The sequence below is a fragment of the Stigmatopora nigra genome, chromosome 3 (genome assembly GCF_051989575.1).
Source record: "Stigmatopora nigra isolate UIUO_SnigA chromosome 3, RoL_Snig_1.1, whole genome shotgun sequence".
Classification (NCBI taxonomy): Eukaryota; Metazoa; Chordata; class Actinopteri; order Syngnathiformes; family Syngnathidae; genus Stigmatopora; species Stigmatopora nigra.
The window spans coordinates 7691713-7711401 of record NC_135510.1 but is presented as its reverse complement, the minus strand read 5'-3'; the positions used below and the strand labels follow the sequence as shown (position 1 = coordinate 7711401).

At 37.9% G+C, this 19689-nt stretch overlaps 1 protein-coding gene across 5 annotated transcripts in view; it reads left to right on the top strand.

The window, feature by feature from the left end:
* Window positions 1-19689, top strand: part of furina (furin (paired basic amino acid cleaving enzyme) a) — a 39075-nt gene that overhangs the window by 4372 nt on the left and 15014 nt on the right. For all 5 annotated transcript variants that reach the window (XM_077712971.1, XM_077712974.1, XM_077712975.1 and 2 more), the window contains exons 2-6: window positions 1286-1610; window positions 15620-15718; window positions 17639-17734; window positions 18923-19051; window positions 19262-19338. In XM_077712971.1, coding sequence (XP_077569097.1) covers window positions 1365-1610; window positions 15620-15718; window positions 17639-17734; window positions 18923-19051; window positions 19262-19338 — 647 coding nt within the window. In that variant the 5' untranslated portion in view covers window positions 1286-1364. The remainder of the gene's footprint in view (window positions 1-1285; window positions 1611-15619; window positions 15719-17638; window positions 17735-18922; window positions 19052-19261; window positions 19339-19689) is intronic.

Below are 19689 nucleotides of genomic sequence, written 5' to 3'. Positions count from 1 at the left end.
AAAGACAGGATCATTACTAAGCAAAAATATGAGGAAGATATAGCACATACAGAAGCTTAAAAAAAATAAAGCAGGAAACCCTGACATTAAGGTAGTCAAAGTACTTCCCCATAACCAGAAATAAATTAACAAGTTGTCTGGGCAGTTCTTAACACGCCTCAACAAAGACAAAGACAAAGTAATGAGACACTTTGCTGAATGCCCTTTATATGGCATAAAGAAAAGCCATTTAATCCATAGGGTGAGCCCTCCCTGGAGACAGCTGCTGTATTGGATGCTGTGGATGTGTTACAACAATTGATAAGACTTGAACCAGATAAACAAGTTTATCCACTCAAAGCAAGAGGTGAATGCAATGAAATAATTAAATTGGTAACCAAAATATGTATTTTCTACTGGGTGCAGCTTGCTTAACCGATAATCTCCAAGACTGTAGGGGGCAATAAAAAGCGTCTACTTCGTACAAACACTAGTTACTCATCCATAGAACTGTGTGGGTGGTTTAAATGTAATCAGATGCACAAATAATAAAAGAGGAAAATTAATTTTATGGAGCGGCAGGCGACATTTAGAAGCAGCGGGTCGACACTCCTAAATTAAAGTAGCTAAACACTGTTATTAAAACTATTGCAATATCATGGGAAAGGTAATGATAGTAAATGAATTTGACCGTCCAAATGAAGTGAAATGCTGCTCTGTTTTCTCTGGCCATGTTTTTTTCTTTACTACCCTTTTGTACTTTATCTTTAGTCTTTTATACTAGCATTGATTGTGCCCCTGAATGATTACATTTGTTCAATCGCTACTATTTTTGTGTTGGGTAATGCAAGGCCACACTACATTTTCAATAACTGCTCTTAACCTTCTAATGAAACATAGCACAACACCGGTGAGAGACTTTAAATATCGTGATATCAATATTCATCCAGTCACTCATTTTCCAAGCTGCTTATCTTCATGAGGGTCTTGGTGGTGATGGTTCCTATCTCAGCCAACTATGGGCTAGTAGGCTTTGGACACCCTGAATTGGCTGCCATCCAATTGAAGGGCACATCAGATCAAATGACTTCCCGCCCACACTCATACCAAAGTACAATTTGGAATAAGCAGGTGGGGGTGAGAACATGCAAACACCGGATAGCTGGAGCCCGAAATCAAATTGGTGACCTCAGAACTGTAAAGCGGACGTGCTCACCCCTGTCCACCAATATCAATATATTGTGAATGTTCCAACATCCGTAATGCAGGCTTGAATGTATTCATTTTTTTTTCTCTTTTCTGACAGTTAAGCTGTGACCTTCCGTCTTTGTCTCTCCACGCACCGGCAAATACCGTGGGCAGCCGTGGCCTGGCGGAAAGGTGCAATGCACAGAGACCGTCCTGCTTGTGCAGAGCCCATGGGTGCTGCCCCATCGTCTCCCTCTTCGAGCAGCTTTCGAATGACCCTGGTGGAGTTGCTTTTATGCACTTTGCTGATCTTGCTGGTTTCTGGACCGGAACCAGTACTGGGTCAAAAGGTCTTCACCAACACATGGGCTGTCCACATACCTGGAGGTCGGGAGGAAGCAGAACAAATAGCCCATAAACATGGGTTCATCAACTACGGGCATGTAAGTTAAACACTTCTGCTGAAATCCTTTGGTTTGCTTGTGTAGTTGAGTCCAGACACAGAAAGTTCAATGTTGTGATTAGATCTTTATTGAGTTATTTATACTCATGTAAGTAACATAATTAAGTGGGACGAAAAATATTTTATTTTCCATTAGTTCCTTGTTGGCTCAGTATCAGGTGTAGCCTCTATTTGGCATATCACTTAGCAATAGGGATGCGTATGAGTCCTCTGGGTCCAGTTTAATCAGTTAGCCTGCCATTTTATAGTGAGACTGCGTCTTTTCAGAAAGCAACGTTTGACTTTCAAGCAGCATATTGTAAAAGTGAACATATGGCCAAAATACAATTCTTTTTGGCGTCAGTAAATGTAATCTGCAAATTATCGCCTTTATTCAGGACTCGATTCCAGAAAAAGGTACTTGTCAGCAGCACCGTATCTGACAAGATCACAGCATAGAAGGCTGCAGAAATTTAACAATATATAAAGATAGGATGTCATCTAAAATAATTAGCTTAGGTTTTTGTTGCAGGTTATGAGTGGCAACTATACTGCTTTTGAACTGGGCTGGGATCACATCTGTTATAATGTGATCTCATCACAATGACCCAGGACGCAATATTTATAATGACATGCGTCCGTTTTTGTGTCTTATCGCTGAGTTCAAGTTCTACAGTCATGTATGTTCGAGCCCTGTGTTTACTTGATTAGTCTAAAACTGCTTCTTACTGCGTCTTAGCAGGGGCTTTGAGCAAAATAACATTTCTAAGCTTTTGGTATCTGAGTGTCTGACCACACAGCTTTAGTGTGATCACACATCACTTGTATGTATGACGCAGCTGTTGTGTGTTTGCGATGGAAATGGAAAAAATGCATTCAAGATATTCACTGTAATCGAACACTGTAGCTGGATGGCTTTTTGTATTCTCTACCAAACATCTAAAAATATCCACACAGATTTTTTTAGCTTCATCCATTTTCTTTAGCGTTTTTCCTTACTTGGTTTGCCGGTGACGGAACTTGGATTATATTGCTTGTGAGGCCAGGAATACAATTAACAGCCAATTGCATTGCATACTTTCATTCTTATTCTTCTTGAATTTACATTATCAGAGCGTCAGTGAGAATTCAAGTCAATACTTAATAGATAGAGTTAATAGATACAGTTACAATGTAAATAGGTAAAATGTATACCTTTTTTTCTTTTCTTTAAGTTCTGTGTCCCGTATTGTCACGTTTTCATATGTACCCCCCCCCTAAGCCAGAATATCTGAAAAGCACAACAGACACTAGATGACAGCTTTTGAAAAGGTCTTGTGCCCTTTAGCAAGGCCATTTACACTGTCCAACAGAGACCAGCCATAAAATAATCATTCTAAACCCTACAGACACAAGATGACAGCTTTAGAAAAGGTCCTGTACACTTAAATAAGGCCTCTTCAGTGTCCTAAGAAGAAACCCCACAACCATTTACTTGTACGTGATTACTGTGGCATTTCGTGAATATCAAGTTATCTAGTCCAATGTAAAGCCTGATTTGTCACCGATCATAAACCACTGGATTTTTCTGAGGCATTTTTGTACCAATTATTCAACCTTGTTCACAGCTCTTGAATCTTCCGTGATCAAGGTGGTGTCACTATTTAACATCCTGGTTTGCATCGTTAACCTCTGGTTCTAACTCATACATGGCAATTTCACAATTTAATAGTAAATTTAATGGCTAATTCATTGGCTTTTCCCCCCTTAAGAGGCTATATATATTCAGCTTCAGTAAGTACTTAACAAAGTGAGGAAATAAAACAATATATAGAGTTTATACTTATTGACAAAGTGGCTCTCGAACAGATTCTACTTCGACGTTATAAGATATAAATAACTTGGCAACCCATGGTGGCAAAATGATCAAAAGGGATTTAGGACCTTATTTATATTCTGCTTGAAACCTATTTTTAATTTTTCATCTGGAGACCTTTTAAATAGGCAAATCACCACACAGCAGAATGGAAATGTCTTTGTTGTTGCTGATGAAAGGTAAAAAAAAAAAAGTCTGGAAAAAGATGTTTAAATAAAATCGTGATTATCATTGGCTGCTTGGTTTTGGTAATCTGCTCAACAAGTACAAAAGGATTGTGTCTGGCTGGACTTTTGCAAGACAGAAACTACACGTTTGCTCTTTGTCACCACATGTTTCTACTTTATTTGATGAGTTTCATAATGTTGTTTCAGCAAGGAATGTCATATCTGTCCAGGCAATGATTAAAGAACCAGAAAGGGATGAAGAAATAGCATTTTGTTGAAATTCCTTAAACAGCTAGTGCTTATTTCAAAATCTATTGTTTAACATCTAAGCATCTGGTCAACTACTCCTTCACAAGATAATGACATAGCGCTTTTGTCTAAGTTTGATCTTTCACAGTCATAACTCATTTAACCTGGCCTCCATTATGCTTTCGCAGATCATTCCAAACGTGTTACTTTCATGAAGACTTTAATGACCCTTTAATACTATGACTGTCAACATTGCAATTTTACAAAGACCCTGAAATATGAAAGGTTTAGAAAAACAGAGAAAAAGCAAATCAAAAACCTGCATTTTATTTCATGTGTATTTGGGGCCCACATTAAGGGAATTACAGGCAAATTACATGAAGTTAAAATCTGGTCTTGACAAAATAAACATTTTCATGGCTGAAATCTGGCCTGCCAAGACACATGCTATCAAATGACGATGATAGATGTAATGCAATTTATTGGAAGATAAATGATGTCCATTATCTTTTATGTTTAAAATTGTAGCTGTCTCCTTTTTTTTGGTCTCATGCTGTTGTCAGAGTTGATAACATTTTGTGACTATCACATTTTATTTTTGGCTGCAGTCATTGAACCAAATATACTTTGAAGTTGTATCCTTTGAATCACAATACCAGTGTTGCATGGTTATTAAGTTGCTCTTGTCAGAGTTCATTCAATCCCTGGACGGGAAACAGTGGCAAACATTGGGATTCTTTTTTTTTTTTATTAAGCTACTGATTGTATTTTCCCCAAAAAAAAAATGCTGTATGCCGTAAAAGTTTTATATTGGCCATAACCAGCATGTTTCAAAAGAAACTGACAGGAAGAAATCCATAATTGGACTCTGGCGAGCAGAAGCTGTGAACTCTAGGGGGGGAAATATGGTTTGAAAAAAAATGTTGGGGAGACATCTAAAAGGATTGGACCAGAGATGATGGGCAAAGAAATGTGCCTACTGAGCGCTGAAAGGAGCCGCTCTGCATGATCCGCACAGGTGTTTCCTCTCTTCTCCCGCATTGCTACCAAGCATAATTTATTTGACTGACACTAAGCTTTAGAAATTCCTTTAGAAACTACATCCATGTGCACTACATCTTCCAAAGAAAATCAGGGCAGGAAGGTGGATTCATTTAATAGTGGTATGGTTTTAAATATGTTACGAAAACTAAATTTGCCTACTCTTGCTTCTGTGTACATGATGCTGCATGCAAGAGCGCAAACCAATCAGACGATAGATCTACTTTGTGCTCACGTTTTGTCCACCTTTCAACATAGACCCTTCAATTTTCAGTTTACTCAAGACAACCGTGTAACTCAACCTTGCAGGCTATATATTTCCCCCTCTTAATTTTTTATTAAGGAAAATGTGTGTTTTGTGAGTGTATTTACTCATGCAGTATCGCCATTAATCATTGATGCACCAGCCAGTACTTAACCATCTCCAGCCCACATACAACCAAAAGATTGCAGTATTTCCAGTGTGGTTTGTAACTTTGTGATGGTGCAGCTTTTTAAGATTTGTCTTTTTCTGTGAGTTTGCAGTCCAAAGTGTGGGGACCTGTCCTTATGTGTTTTATGAAAGTCTTACACCGCTGTCGTATTGATTAGCGTCAATGTCTGTCTTGTTTTTGGTCCAAGGGTCACTCTGAAAAAGCTGTCTTTTATTCCGCACTTTGGCCTCTTATGAAGGAGATCTACATTTCTCTTCATGGCAGTGCAGGCACTCTTCTTTGAAAGTTAATGAACTGCAGAGATTGACTGATCCGGTTCGCTTCGGTGAAGACTTTAGTGAAAACAACATGGAGCTAATACAGCTGAATTAATGTACCTAAACCTTATTGGCCATAAAACATTTGAATGACTAGTACAGTTGATTCATTTTATCAAGCTGGAGTGTAGACATTGAAAATGCAAATGTATTGCATTTATTCACATAGCGGTACATGAATAACTGGAGTATTATTGTGGCAATAAATTCAAGCAACACAATCTGCTGAGAAAGACACTGGCTGAGATGTCTCATTTTTCAATCTCTCAACCAACCAATTTTGTTAAACCATGAGAAACTGGTCATTTTTCAACTTATTCGCCGCCAGACATTGTCATAATACTGCAGTTCCCATATTGCCTGCTATATTTAGATGCGCAATGTATTGTTTTGATAGTGACAATTTAAGGAAGGAAAATGCTAGCTATACAACTATGAAATGAGCTCGAGCAACACAAAATTGATTTCTTTGCTTGACATTTGTCAATAACTCCATGACCTACGGATCACGTCACATTCTGTTTATATCATATACGCATATGTACTGTTTTGTCTGAGTGTTCCAAATAACTGTTAGGAATAATTGTTAATCTACCTATCTCAAATTTAAAGTGATTGATTGCATGTAAAAGGTTGCATTCTCACTGAAAAACATGTCCAGAGTAGCTTTACAACATCAAAATAAATATTACCACATTGTAATATTTGGCTGATTTCCCTGTGGGATATAACTAACACTTGACACAAAAGGGGTTTTGCGCCTCAGTAAATGATTGTTAGATGGCAGTTTCCATTAATCACAGTAAACATTCATATTTGTGCTGCAAAAACATGGCTTTAAGTGCAGGTTCATTTTTCGGCACCTTCTTGCTTTGTAAGCCGAACAAAAATAAAATCAACCCAGATAAACGGATCCAAATAAGACATGTACCGGATTACCTTTATTTGATCCATCTTAATGCTGTTTTTTTCTAAACTTAGGGTGTCTAAGCTTGGTCTTAACAGGTGCCAGTAAGATGCTTCATGCTTTTTCATTACACTAATTTTGATGGAAAAACTGGCTTTGAATCACCGATTATTAAACACTGCTCATCTATCATTTCATAATGATTAATACACGAAAAAAAAATTCTCTGTTTTTAAGGTTGACAGCATTTCTTTAGATTATTTTTACTTCTAGCCAAACCATTATTCGTCTTCAGACTTTGCACATGCCAGTACTGTAATTGTCGTCTCGGCCAATCCCCCAAAATGTTGATCGATCGAAGTACAGTCATTTTGACTGAGTGTTCATCAATCTCATCTAGAAGAAATTGTAAATACAATACACTCCTTGGCTTCAATACTCGTCGATCCTTCCAATGTTTTTCCCAACTAGTTTAAAGATGCATGGCATGTACTTGCCATTATTCTGTTCAGTACAACATTTCTGTTCAGTACAACATTGGCATAAAACCAGAATTCTCCTTAACCCCGATTGCAACCTCACACACAGAAAATAAGATTGCTATTTCTTTAACCGTATTTATCTTTGTCCATGACTAATTTATGCTCATGTACGAAGCAGGTGATGACCTGAAACTTTACTCATGGTCCTTGGTAAACAACAACTAAAGAACAGATGAAAAATAACAAGCTCATCTGCAGGAGGCCTTCTCTTGCCGGCAGCAAAGGAGTGAACACCCGTATTGCCAGGGTTCCTGAGAACCGTATCGGCACTCACTCATTATTCGGCTCTCCCACCGCGCAGTGATGGGGGGTGGGGGCGGACTGTGATGAAGCAGACCCACACGCAGGTCATAGGGTCTTAATAGGAGCCAGATGTGCCGAGGGGACACAAAAATACATGGACGGCACCTCTCAAAGCACAGGAATGTGCATGTACGTACAGGCGTAGAGGAGGTTGAGTCATTTGCAGAATTTGTCTGAATGCAAAATGGCTACCTTTTTGCAAAGCTCCAATGTGATGCTACATCTGTTCATAATATTCAGTGCTGATGTTTGTTAGCATGATTGGTTTCTGACTTGAAAAGTTATGGTAAAGATTGTCTCTTTCAACCAAATGCAGTGTTTTCTTGGTATCGGCTCTCTTGGGTGTTTCTACTCAACCTTCAGAAAGCCCTGAATGTGAACCCAGACTAAAATCATAAATCTGGGTGGAGGCAACAAACTCATCACTTTGAGGAAGGAAGCAAATTCATTGGGCTGGGCTGAACTCAACTGACTCATTTGTGCCAGTGGCTGAGCGATAAGACTTGTTAGACATCTTCTTAATGCTAATGAGCTTTGTTATTGCGAGAGAAGACTTTGTCCCAAACTGACTTCCTGCTGGATTGACACGAGCAGAAAAATGCAAGACACTTGAACTTCAATCCTGGAAATCGCAATCTTGGCTCGTAAGGGTGCAATATGTAGCTATTTGAGTATTGAACCAGGCTTGTAATGAGCCAGCCTCTCTTGAATGTAGGCACATACATCAACAGAGACTTCTAAGGGAGGTGGGGCGGTCGTTTGAGGTGCAATTTGAACAGGGACTTGATCTGATAAGCCTTTTACAATGAAAACAACGAAGTGAATGTTGAAAAGCCTGTGTTAAGCACCACTTCAGGAGGAATGTACAATTTGGGTGGAGCATTTTATGATGGCTGTAAATGTGTCCCCCCCCCCCCCTATGTAACAGGAATCCTCAATTGTAACACATAGGTGAAGTTGTGCTACTGTGTCACAGTTTTACATTTCATGGTGGTCACTTTAAAACAAAGTTGTGCTTAATCCAGGATGAAATGGGCCCATGTCTAATCTAATGGGGTTTCTTTGTTTTTGCACTGTATCATGAGGTGGCAAAATAACAGGAATTAACCTAAAGATCCCTTCTTTATCCCAACTTGAAACAGAGAAAGCACCATAATCATTTCACAGTTTGTCACCGCAGTTAACACAATTTTTGTCCCTATTATTGGGCACACAAACAAGAAAAAAAAATCCTTAAACTGCAATTTGAATACTGCTTGAATGAATGTTGTACTTTTTTTCTTTTTCAATTTATACAAAAGCTGCTCAGGTCTCCCAAGACAGCATAGTGTTTTTATTTGCAATGGATGTTTCCAGTAAATATCTATGGTAAACTGCCAAATTGACAGAAACCGTTGTATAGTATGCCAGATTAGTACATATATGTATATGTACATAAGTGTGTGTGTGTTGTGTTTCAGAATATGTGCATGTACTGCTGATGTAGGAAAGAATAAATTCCATTGGACCCACCACAACCCCCACCTGCATGGCTACGATATTGAATCCCTGGATGCCTGTTATGGAAGGGAGCCCATCTCCAATATTATGAATAATAAGGTTGCTGATAGTGAAGTGCCGCTCTTGGGATTGGTTGCCTTATTTAGTCCATTTCCAACTGTTGCAGTTTGTTGCCACAGAGCGGTCTGATTGGGAGGGTGCATTGGATTGCCATTGGGAACATTATTGTGTGTTATGAATAACAAACATAATTTTATGCCCTTTTCTCATACAGTACATGTTCTGATTGTTGCGTTCCATGCATTATGTTTTCCATGTAGGATATTTTGAAGTTTTTGTTTTGGGAGTCTTCTTTCCTTCTAGTAGTGTACAAGCCATATAAGCCATTATACGAGTTTCTCTGATAAAATATGAACATATTTGCTTTGCTTTTTAGTTGCAGTCCAAAAGTTATAGCTCCTTTCAGAGATGTTCAATTAAATTTAAGACAACCACATAGATGGCCAACACCTAGAGATTTAGCAGAATGTACATTTTCAGCAATGTGATTGGCAGAATTTCATGGTGGATTTTATTTGTAGGCCCGGCCAGCTTTCACTTCCAGTGCTGTTATCCAGTGGATTTCATCATATAGGTTCCTAGTCCAATGTGGCTTGCAGGGTTCCCGGAGCATCTAGCACCATCATGCCTGACTTAATTCTAATGGTCAACCAGGAGATACGCAATTACTGTATCTTGGAAATAGCCCGTGCCGAGTTGAGCATCCACCATCACCCATTACTATTATATCTAATACCTTTTCTTAAATCTCTCTCACACGCACACAGTTGTTCTAGGGGGAAACATTTTTAATCCCAGTGCTGGCACCAGTTCAGCTTGATTGCCTATTTTAAAGCTGCTGTTTTTCTTGTTGCACTTCCAGTAAGTAAAACTGATGCAACTCTTCTGTCCTTTTCAAGCAACCCAATCATGTTAACACATTTCAAGCTGGAAAAATCAGAGAGAGAAATCTGTAATAACAATCTTACGTACATGTGGCTGAATCCTTATAATCTCGCACATAAAGGTAATATAGCGTGAGTCTCTGCGGCATAGAGAACCATGTTGATTGTGTTTTCAGACTGTTGGAAATAGCTGTGGTTGGCGTTCTTGAAATTGTATCAGCCACCATGAAGCCGTGTGGTTTGTGCATTCAGTGAGCTGAATTCAGCAGCTGTGCTGGAGGTTCAGACTGGACTGCAGGATGATCTTTCCGTCTGCGAGGTCGAGTGACATAAAAGACCGCCGCAGGATATGCACACTCTTATGAAAATGAGGCCATGCGGAGTGGGATGCAGCTTTTTGTATTGATATCAAATAGGTTTAAGTGCCTTTTTTCTGGGTCACCTAGTGAGCGCTTTGTGGTAGATTTTATAGTTTCATTTAGCCTTTTAAGTGATGGCCTAAAACCACAGTGACGGTTAGACCATTGCTTGCTATCTTTGTATTCATGACCTGGTTCTGTGACATGCTAGCCATTCAGTTGTATATTTTTAGAATTCCTATGTCATGCCTTCCCCAGTAAGTTTTCACATGTTAAATCAGGAACAGAAGTGTTAACATGGCCTGATGCCATTGTCAAGATCAGATACAACAGTATTCCTCAGTAGGTGTCATATTGATAGCTCTCTTTACTTCCAAAGCCTTTTCACACTGTCCTTAGCAAAGTGTCCTGTACAACCTCCTATTCATTTTGTATGTTGTACTGTAACTGCGCAGGGCCCTGCAGTTCACTGTTACTGCGCAAGTACTCTTTTATGTTGTTTTGGTCGAGTCAGCACCCATGTATACTAAGTCTCCAACAAGCCTATTAAGGTGTCACACATATCACTGTTGCAGGTGCTGGTTTGAATTTTCACTTCGGTACTTGTAGCACTTGGCATACATAAATGCTGTGAATGAGTTAAAATAAAATAAAAAGGATAAAGTGTGCACACAGTATATTGTATCTGTACCTGTGCAATATATCTCTTATTTTCTCCTTTGTATGAAAGAGGTAAAGCCCGCCCGCTTCACATCCTAGCTCTATTAAAGCTTGTTTTGCCAATAGATAGGCATACTGCAGTGGGTAGCCAATGGGTCGCAGGTAGATGGGATAATCTGAAATAAGACCATTTGATAGGCTAACACAATAGTGCCATTTAAAATTGTTTGCCAACAGCTATTTTGCCTACTTCTAGGAAATATTGGCTTCTATTGACGTTTTCTCTCCACTATTGCACCTCATTAAAATGATTTTTCCCCCTTTTAAAATGTTACACAAGATTCCTTCCGCGAGGATGCACTGGATCCAAACCTATCAAATACGAATTTTAATGAGTATTTTCTGCTATATTGAGAGGTAAAACAGTAAAAAATAAAGGGACTAGACTTGCATCAAGCTCTATTCAGGATTCTTGTCACATTGATGACAAGAAAAGGGATGTTGACTGATTGACCTCAATAACTAGAAGTGGACCACTTAAAAATTGCACTCCTTTAAGATTTGTACCCCTTGACATACACCATGAATCCATCAATTTATTTTCTACCACTCATCCTGTTCAAGGATGAGCTGGAGCCAATCCAATTGACTTTGTGGGAGATGTGCGCTATAGTCAACCTATGGGGCAATTTAGCAAAGGAAGAAAACTACTCCTGAAAAATTGTGTTTAGGCAAACGGAAGCTAAAGTACACAAACATTGCAAATATCCACACTGGGTTTATGAGACTAAATAAGGTTTAAAAACACAACTACCAAACAAAACATGCTTTAGAAAGTTACTTTATATAAGTTCCATTGCTATGCAGTATACTGTAAAATGCTTTCCAATATGTTGAGATGTTTTTAAAGAGCTGTCCCATGATGCTCCTATTCTATAGTTTTAGTGTTATAAAGTATGCAATGTTCAAGGAAGATTGCAGAATGGGGATTTTGACCAGAATTAACAGTCTTCTTTTAAAGTTTTAGAAATAGAAATGGCTTTATTTCAGTTTTCTTTTCATGCAATATAATGGTTATTCAATAAAGCTTTAGAATAAAGCAGTAATTTTTTTTGCAGACTGTTTGTTATTTGACTGCCTGGAGAGAAAAAAAAACATGTTTTTCCCCTTCAAATGTACTTATCATATTATCTTACCACTTTATTGGAGCTGTTGGGGTCCATGTGACATCTTTCTCATCATCACAATTATAATTAGAGTAAGAGTTAATTGAAATAAGGTTAAGAAGTTTTGGCTTCCCCACTGTAGCTACACAGACAAAAGAGAATATGTCTCAGTAGAGACTGTTCATAATGGAAAAATTAAAGACCGCAACTTATAGGGAAATCTGGTTTAAAAGGGCCCAGTGGACCTCTGTCAGGGTCAGAGGAACACATTTTCTATTCATGTCCATTCAAATGCTCCATCATGGCACTAAGGAGAGATAAAACTAGGCAGGAAGGTTAAATCTTGTCAAGTGCTGACACACTGGCAGTCCCCTTTACACAGTATTCTATGTCTGCAAACCAATGTTAGATTTCAAGAAATCTTAAAATCAGTCAGGTAAGAAGCAGTTTATTTGTTTGAATTTTTTAATCTAATTATGGGAGTTTGCACGGTAATGAATGTGGCGCACTTATTTGTCAGCGTACTATAATTCTGTCCAGCACATGTATATCTTTGCCTGCAGCAGGAGCCCACTGTGGGATTCATCCGCCAAGTAATTTACCTACACCGAAATGTCAGTGAATTCATTTTGGATCTCCTCTGCCTTTCCTTTCACTGGGGAATTATAAGACCACTCCGGAATAATGCAATGCAGTGCAGTGAACTTTAGTTTAAAATAGAGGATACACTCTAGAATCACCTGTAAAAATTCTCGGTCAGTGTTACATTTAAAAAAAAAAGAACATTTGTGTTTCCTGAATTTGTTATCAGATGACATAATTATTATTCAGATAGTTATCTTAAAATGTAATTCATTTAATGGTCCACTATCTCAAATAATGTCCCTTTTATAAGATGTTTTTCCACCATGAGATTGAAATCTTCAATTACTAGTCCTTGTAATGTCAAACGCAATGACATACTTTGTGCCTCTGTGACAAGGCTGCCTCACTTGTGATGAACCAGTCTTCCTGCCTGACCCTTTTCAATTTCCTCCATCTCAGTTTAGTTTACGCTCCTTGGATTGCCTCTTCCCCACCACATGCCCCGAGCACACAAAAGGCGCACATGCACAGTATTGCACACACGCACACGCAATTTCCCTGACAGGCTAAATAGTAATAAGTGCAGTTGAATTCCTCCACTAATGAGGGTGAACTCATTAAGCCATCTGCATGAGACTCTGCCACACATTTGAATGAGATAATACTTCAACTGTTAATATGACCCTAATGGGGGAACCTTTGATCTCCAGCGAACTGATAATAAAACGTTGTTTCCGACTCCATTTGGCAGATACTTATGGCTGTGGCATTTCTGTTTTTCATTAATTCAAATGTAACCACATAATAACAAAACTTGTTTTTTGTACAGTATTACACTACTATATTCTCTTCAAAGATCAATGTGTAACTTTAAAGTAGGTCAGATCAATTGCAAGCATTGCATAACAAGTATTCTCTTTGTAATATTTACAGAATCGGTACATCATTTGTGTTTGTGTTAATGTGAGCATAAATGTATTACATGAGATGGTCCTGTGGGCGAGTGCTTAGCGCCTTACAGTTTTGAGATCGAGGGTTCAATCCCGGGTGTATTCTGACCTTCTTGTGTGGAGTATGCATTCTCTGGTTTCCTCCCACGTGCCTTTCAGTTTTGCTGGTGAATGTTGGAGGATGGCCATTTTCAGGTCACTGAAGAAATGATTGATTCCATTTAAGTCAAGACTCAGGCCTGGACCAATCAAGAATAATAGTCAGCTGTTCATTGTTTTTTTTCAGTGCCTTGCCACAAGTCTGCCTCTTTAGCTCTTCATGCATTTCCTTTGAACTTATGATTTGCAATTGCTTGGACTTTAATCATGTGGCATTTCTCAACCACAATCATTATAATCAAACATGGCTTGGCCCCATTACAGGTGTAAAACTATATCATTGATATTCAGTAGACAGCACCTGATTTAAATATATGAAACTCACAGCAAATGGTCTGGATGCTTCTGGGTATGTAGGATTTTTTCTTTTTTTTTTTTGCCTTAATATGCAAACATATGAACAAAAGCAATCTATTGTCAATATGCTGTTGTGTGTTCATTAATGAGGGAAAAATAATTTAAAATTATTTAAGCAAATAACTGCATTAAACCTCACAAAGAGGAAAAACAAGTACATGCTAATTTGGTTCAGTATATGTGCCAATATAATCCCACTTCTCCTCTATAAATACTTGGGTGAGAGGTGGGTTCTCATCGAGGCATGAGGTGACACTCGTCAGCAGCTCTGCCAAAACTGTATACATTTTATCCTCGTCAACTCCACAAGGTTAAGGTCTCCTATCTTGCGCAAAAATCCAATAAATGATGCACACAAAACATGTGACTGTACACTCAAGATGATATGATTTGATGTCTCATAATTAATCAAAGAATTTCTTTACTTTTGGTCACAAAGATCACATTGTCAAAATGATAAGGTTCATATTGCTAATTATATCTGCCACTCAGTAGTCCGATTTAAAATTAAACCTGCTGTCTGTGTGGACTTGTCATTAAATAATAATTAGGGGAGAGTAAGTAATATATTTTTACATTTTGGAGAATTAATCAACGTTGACAATTAAGTGACATTCTCACCGTAAGTAGCGTGTGTGAAGACTATGGAATAATGGCCATGATCACTAATGTGCTACCTTGATAAACCATTTCTGCTCTATCTGTGACCAACTTACTGCATCAGTAATGGTCACTCTAAAATTCCCAATCTACATTTTCCAACAGCTGTAAATGGCTTTTTTTCCAAGTGGAAAGTACTTAAAGCCACGAAAACAATGTGGTCTGGATTAAATGGTGAAAATCATTAGCCGTTAAAATCGGTTACTGATTGCCAGATGATGGCTGGGCCGCAATGCTGCAATGGACACTTTAGTGTAATGTAGCAAGTGTGCCTGTGTGAATATTTTGTTAACAGTTGAGTTGTTCCTAATGGGGGACAAGCTCTTGAACGCATAACTAGTTACATTGGGTTTTTTTGTTTTTCCCTTGAAATGAATTTCTTTTGAGAACATTTATAAGGTGTTCATTTTTCTCCAAACGAACCAAAGTTAACTGCAATTTGTCGACACTACTAAAAGTTGTTGAATTGCCCAGTAAAATCTTCATAAAAGTGGTGTTTGGCAAACATTAAAGTGCATCTTGACCAAATCGTCCTTGGTTCTTGTGTACTACCAAAAATCCGTCCTTCATTCATCCATCTTCCATTTCACTGATCTTTACAGCCGATTAATAATCCTTCATAGGATTTTGATGTCAACTAGTAAAATTCAGTTCAAGGCAGGCACATTTGAATTTATATTTAGAATGCTCAAATAGCAGCACCTGTTTTTTGTTGGACACTTCGACATGGAAACATTGCCACACCAAGTCATCAAAAGTTATACTGTTATTATTTTAGTTATTTTTTTAAAAGTCATTAAGTTATTTATTTGAGTAATCTGTACTTGACTACTCTGCATTTTTTTTGTATTACAGGTTTTTGGTGACTATTATCACTTCAAGCATCGTACGGTGGCGAAGCGATCGCTGTCAGATCATAGGAATACACATGTGCGTCTATTAAAAGATCCAAAGGTAAGGGTAATAGATTTGGCTTTTTTCTAATACATTCAATGACATTTGAAAGAATAAAAGACAGATTGATAGCATTGATGATTACACTAATGCTTTTAAAAGGAATTCCCATTATTTTCATTATTCGTTACTATCGTATATTTATGTTTTGTCAACGGCAATGATTGTGTAAACAATAATTCATTGATTTCTATATGATTCCGTAGGATAAGTAAAATGCAAATAAATAACATCCATATGGGCAAAATCAGATGCTTGGCTTAAACACTGTTATGTTGAAAAAATGTCAAATGTTAAATATGTCCATACCGGTTGTCATAAGTTTGATGGAAACTGAACAGAATCTTCCTTGGGGAGGCCTGCAAGTCATAAACACTCATCTGTAGGTTGCAGTTCAGTATTCTTGACTGATCTTGATGGAAATTTCTTATTTCTGTGTTTTCCAATAGTTCTGCATGTCATTTTGAGGTTATCTTTAAAAACGCATATGTCCGACTCCACCGGGTAGTACAGAGTAGGAATGAGTAAGATATTAATATTCATAGCAATGGGAATGTGGGGCATTTTGAATGGTGGGAAAGAGCCTAATACTCTACTCTAAATTTCGCATTTAATCATTGTAAATTTAATTGGCACAGTGAAATCAGGCCAACAGCTTGAGCATTTATGCGTAAATATGTATTTTTACATTCAGTCAGAGCATTGTTAACTAGGAATCATTTTTCCTACAACGAGGGAGTAGAATTGTTATCCAACAGATGTTTGTGATGAGTAAGGTTTTTGAGTTGAACTCAAAATTGTTTTTTTAATGCGATATCTTTTACTGGAAATGATGCAAGATAATGGAATTTTTAAAAAAAAAATAATTATGCATAAGTGGAAGGACAGATTTCAGATGTCTTCATCATGTGTGTATTTTCGGTCACCTGCCTTCAATATCCTTCATGCTTTATACTCTATTCCAACATTATGTTCAAAAATAATAAATTGTCTGACCCTAAATGAGTTCTTAAAACAAAGCAAAGTCATTATGATACTTAATACCCATTATAAATTTAGCTTCTTTGGTTTTGCAGCTTTGCAACACAGGTGCGGTCTGAGGGGGAAAAAAAGCAATCGTCTGCCATCCTTGCTAGAGAAAAGGCCACCTCCCTCTCTATTTGTGATTTCCACTGGGCCTCTATTTCCTGTTGTTGAATTCCTCTTTTCCCCAATGTACCTCAGAGAATGTGACGCGTCACCCTTTCAATGTATCTTCTTTTTTTAAGATTCACCATGGGTCACAGTGGCACACTAGTATCTATTTTTGCATTTTGTTTGTGAGTTGTTTTGAACCAATTCCACAGTTTTCCCCCTCAGATTTTGTTGGTAAAAATAGTCATCAGGATCTGGACTTCAGCCAATTCTAAAACATGAGCTCAAATCCTTCTAATATGGCCTAAGAAGGATTTAAAACTTGCCTAAATACCTTCATGCCTCCAAATGTCATGGATCTCCATTTTCTTGGCTGCCTTAGTTAATGAAAGGAGCGTAATTTTGGGGTGCACTTCTCATTTATGGGTTTGTCGTCTAACGAATGCAGGGGTGTGAGCTGTGTACTTACCTTTTTTATTGTTAGAAAGCCGTTATGCCCCTTGTTGAATTACTCGAATTGTTAGTGTTGATTGAAAACAGACAAAAAGTACATTAAATCAAAACACACAAATTATTTAATAACAACTCAATTTTCTTTAGTCTTGTGGTCCAACAAGATTTAGTGTGCACAACCCCACTGTAGCTTTTATCTCACTATAAATTGTCACCACACTGAGAATGAGGATATCCATTATCTTGACAGGTGACACAATTGCTGGCACCTTATTTTCCGTTATTAATGTTGCCCTCATTTTTGTTTTTTTGTTTGCTCTCTTCTTTGTTTAGGTGACTTGGGCAGAACAACAGTTGGTCAAACGTAGGAAAAAAAGGGACATCTATGTACAACTTGATGATCCAAATTTAAAGGACCAGTGGTACTTGGTGAGTTGCAGTTTTCTTTCGTGTGGTGCTTGTATTCTTTTCTTCATATCGGTTGGGCTATTGATTAAGCCAGAATCAATCCCGACAAATGACTCCAACACGGATGTCTCCCCCAATTTAACTTACACAAAGTTTACTCCATTCAATGAAAGATACGTTTCAATTGTCAATGATGGCACAAAGAAGTGTAAAGAGAATTTGTGTGGGAAAAGCCTTTTCATCTCTATTTTTACATACGACAGAGCACAAAGTTGAAAATTTTAAATTGCAAGTGTCAATAGAAATTGGATCAACACCTTTGCTTTTCTCAAATCCACTGAGATCAACTTTGCTTTTATCAAAATGTAAACATGCTCTCTTCAACGCGGCTCCAAAAGAGCTGTGTGCTTTCTTCCCCTGCTGCCTTTTCCATTTCCTTCATGTGTGGGTAGACCAAGCTCTTTTTGTTGTTGTTTAATTTGCTGAAAAGCAAATGAAGAGTAGAGACAGCACGACGCAGCGCGACACAACTTCATTATTGAACTGGAGAACTACTGCATTGTTTTAAAAGACTATAATAACCAGCTTTGTTGTCAAGGAGATGAAGCAGCATTAAAAAGGCAAACACTCTTTATTGTCTTGTAAATGCAGTTTTTTTCTTATATGATAATGATACCTGACACCGTAAATTTGTTTGATGAATTTTTGAAAAAGTACAGGGTGACACAAAAGAACGAGGACTTTTTAATAATCCAATAAAACCAAGAGTTATGAAAGAAACATTGAAACCTTTAAAACATCCCATTTAAGAAACAATGGAATTTTCATGTGTAAAAGCTTTTATTAAGGTATTAAAATAATTAAGGCTTCAGCGCGTCTGCCTCACAGCGTGGGGACCTGGGTTCAAATCCAGTTCGGTCCACCTGTGTGGAGTTTGCATGTTCTCTTTGGGCCTCTGTGGGTTTTCTTTGGGTAGTCCGATTTTTTCCCCCATTCCAAAGACATGCATGGTAGGCTGATTGGACACTCTAAAGTGTTGTTTGTCCTGTGATTGGTTGGCCACCTATTCAGGGTGCCAAGTCAGCTGGGATAGGCTCAAGCACCCCTCGAAATTGAGATGAGATGAGATTAAATGAGATTCTTCTTTTCTGTTTAGATTTTTGTTCCTGCAATTACCAATCTTACTAATTTAATGTCCCCACCCCTCAGTACAATTCGAACCACCATGACTTGAATGCAAGAGCTGCTTGGAATTTGGGATACACAGGTAGAGGAGTGGTGGTGTCCATCCTGGATGATGGAATAGAGAAGAACCATCCTGACCTGAGTCAGAATTATGTAAGTTTTTCTTTTTTTTTTTTATAATACAAATAATACTTACTAGTATACTAATTTTTTACACTGTCTCCCACTTTACTCATGTTCTTTATGTAGTTATTTTGGTGGGGGAAAAGTATATATTTGTTAAATCAAATTGGCCTTAACACAGTCAAGTAGTTTAACTTTCCACGTCTTGAAGGTTTGACTTTGGAGCATACTTTGTCTTAGGACCCAGATGCCAGTTATGACGTTAATGATGGGGACCCAGACCCTCAACCACGATATACACAGCTGAATGACAACAGGTACATCAATATACCAAATTTCTGATCATTGTGTTATGTATAGGGATTGTTTTTGTTGTTTTCATAGATTCCTATAATGTAGTTACTACCAATATTGAGACCATAATTGCACTTTTTAAAAATGTCTGTGCACTAGGAAGACATTAATACCCTTCTAAATATTGTAGAATGAGGAAATGTGTGAAGAAACATTTATTTAAGTGGCCTCTGGAGATGGCATTAGATGTTTTTAACCTCCATGGCCATGTCTTGCAGACAAATGATTGAATTATGTCTTGAGAATTAATGAGAGAACGTCAATCCAGTTTGCTCAATGCAAACATGCCTACAGTCTATCACCTCTACTTCTTG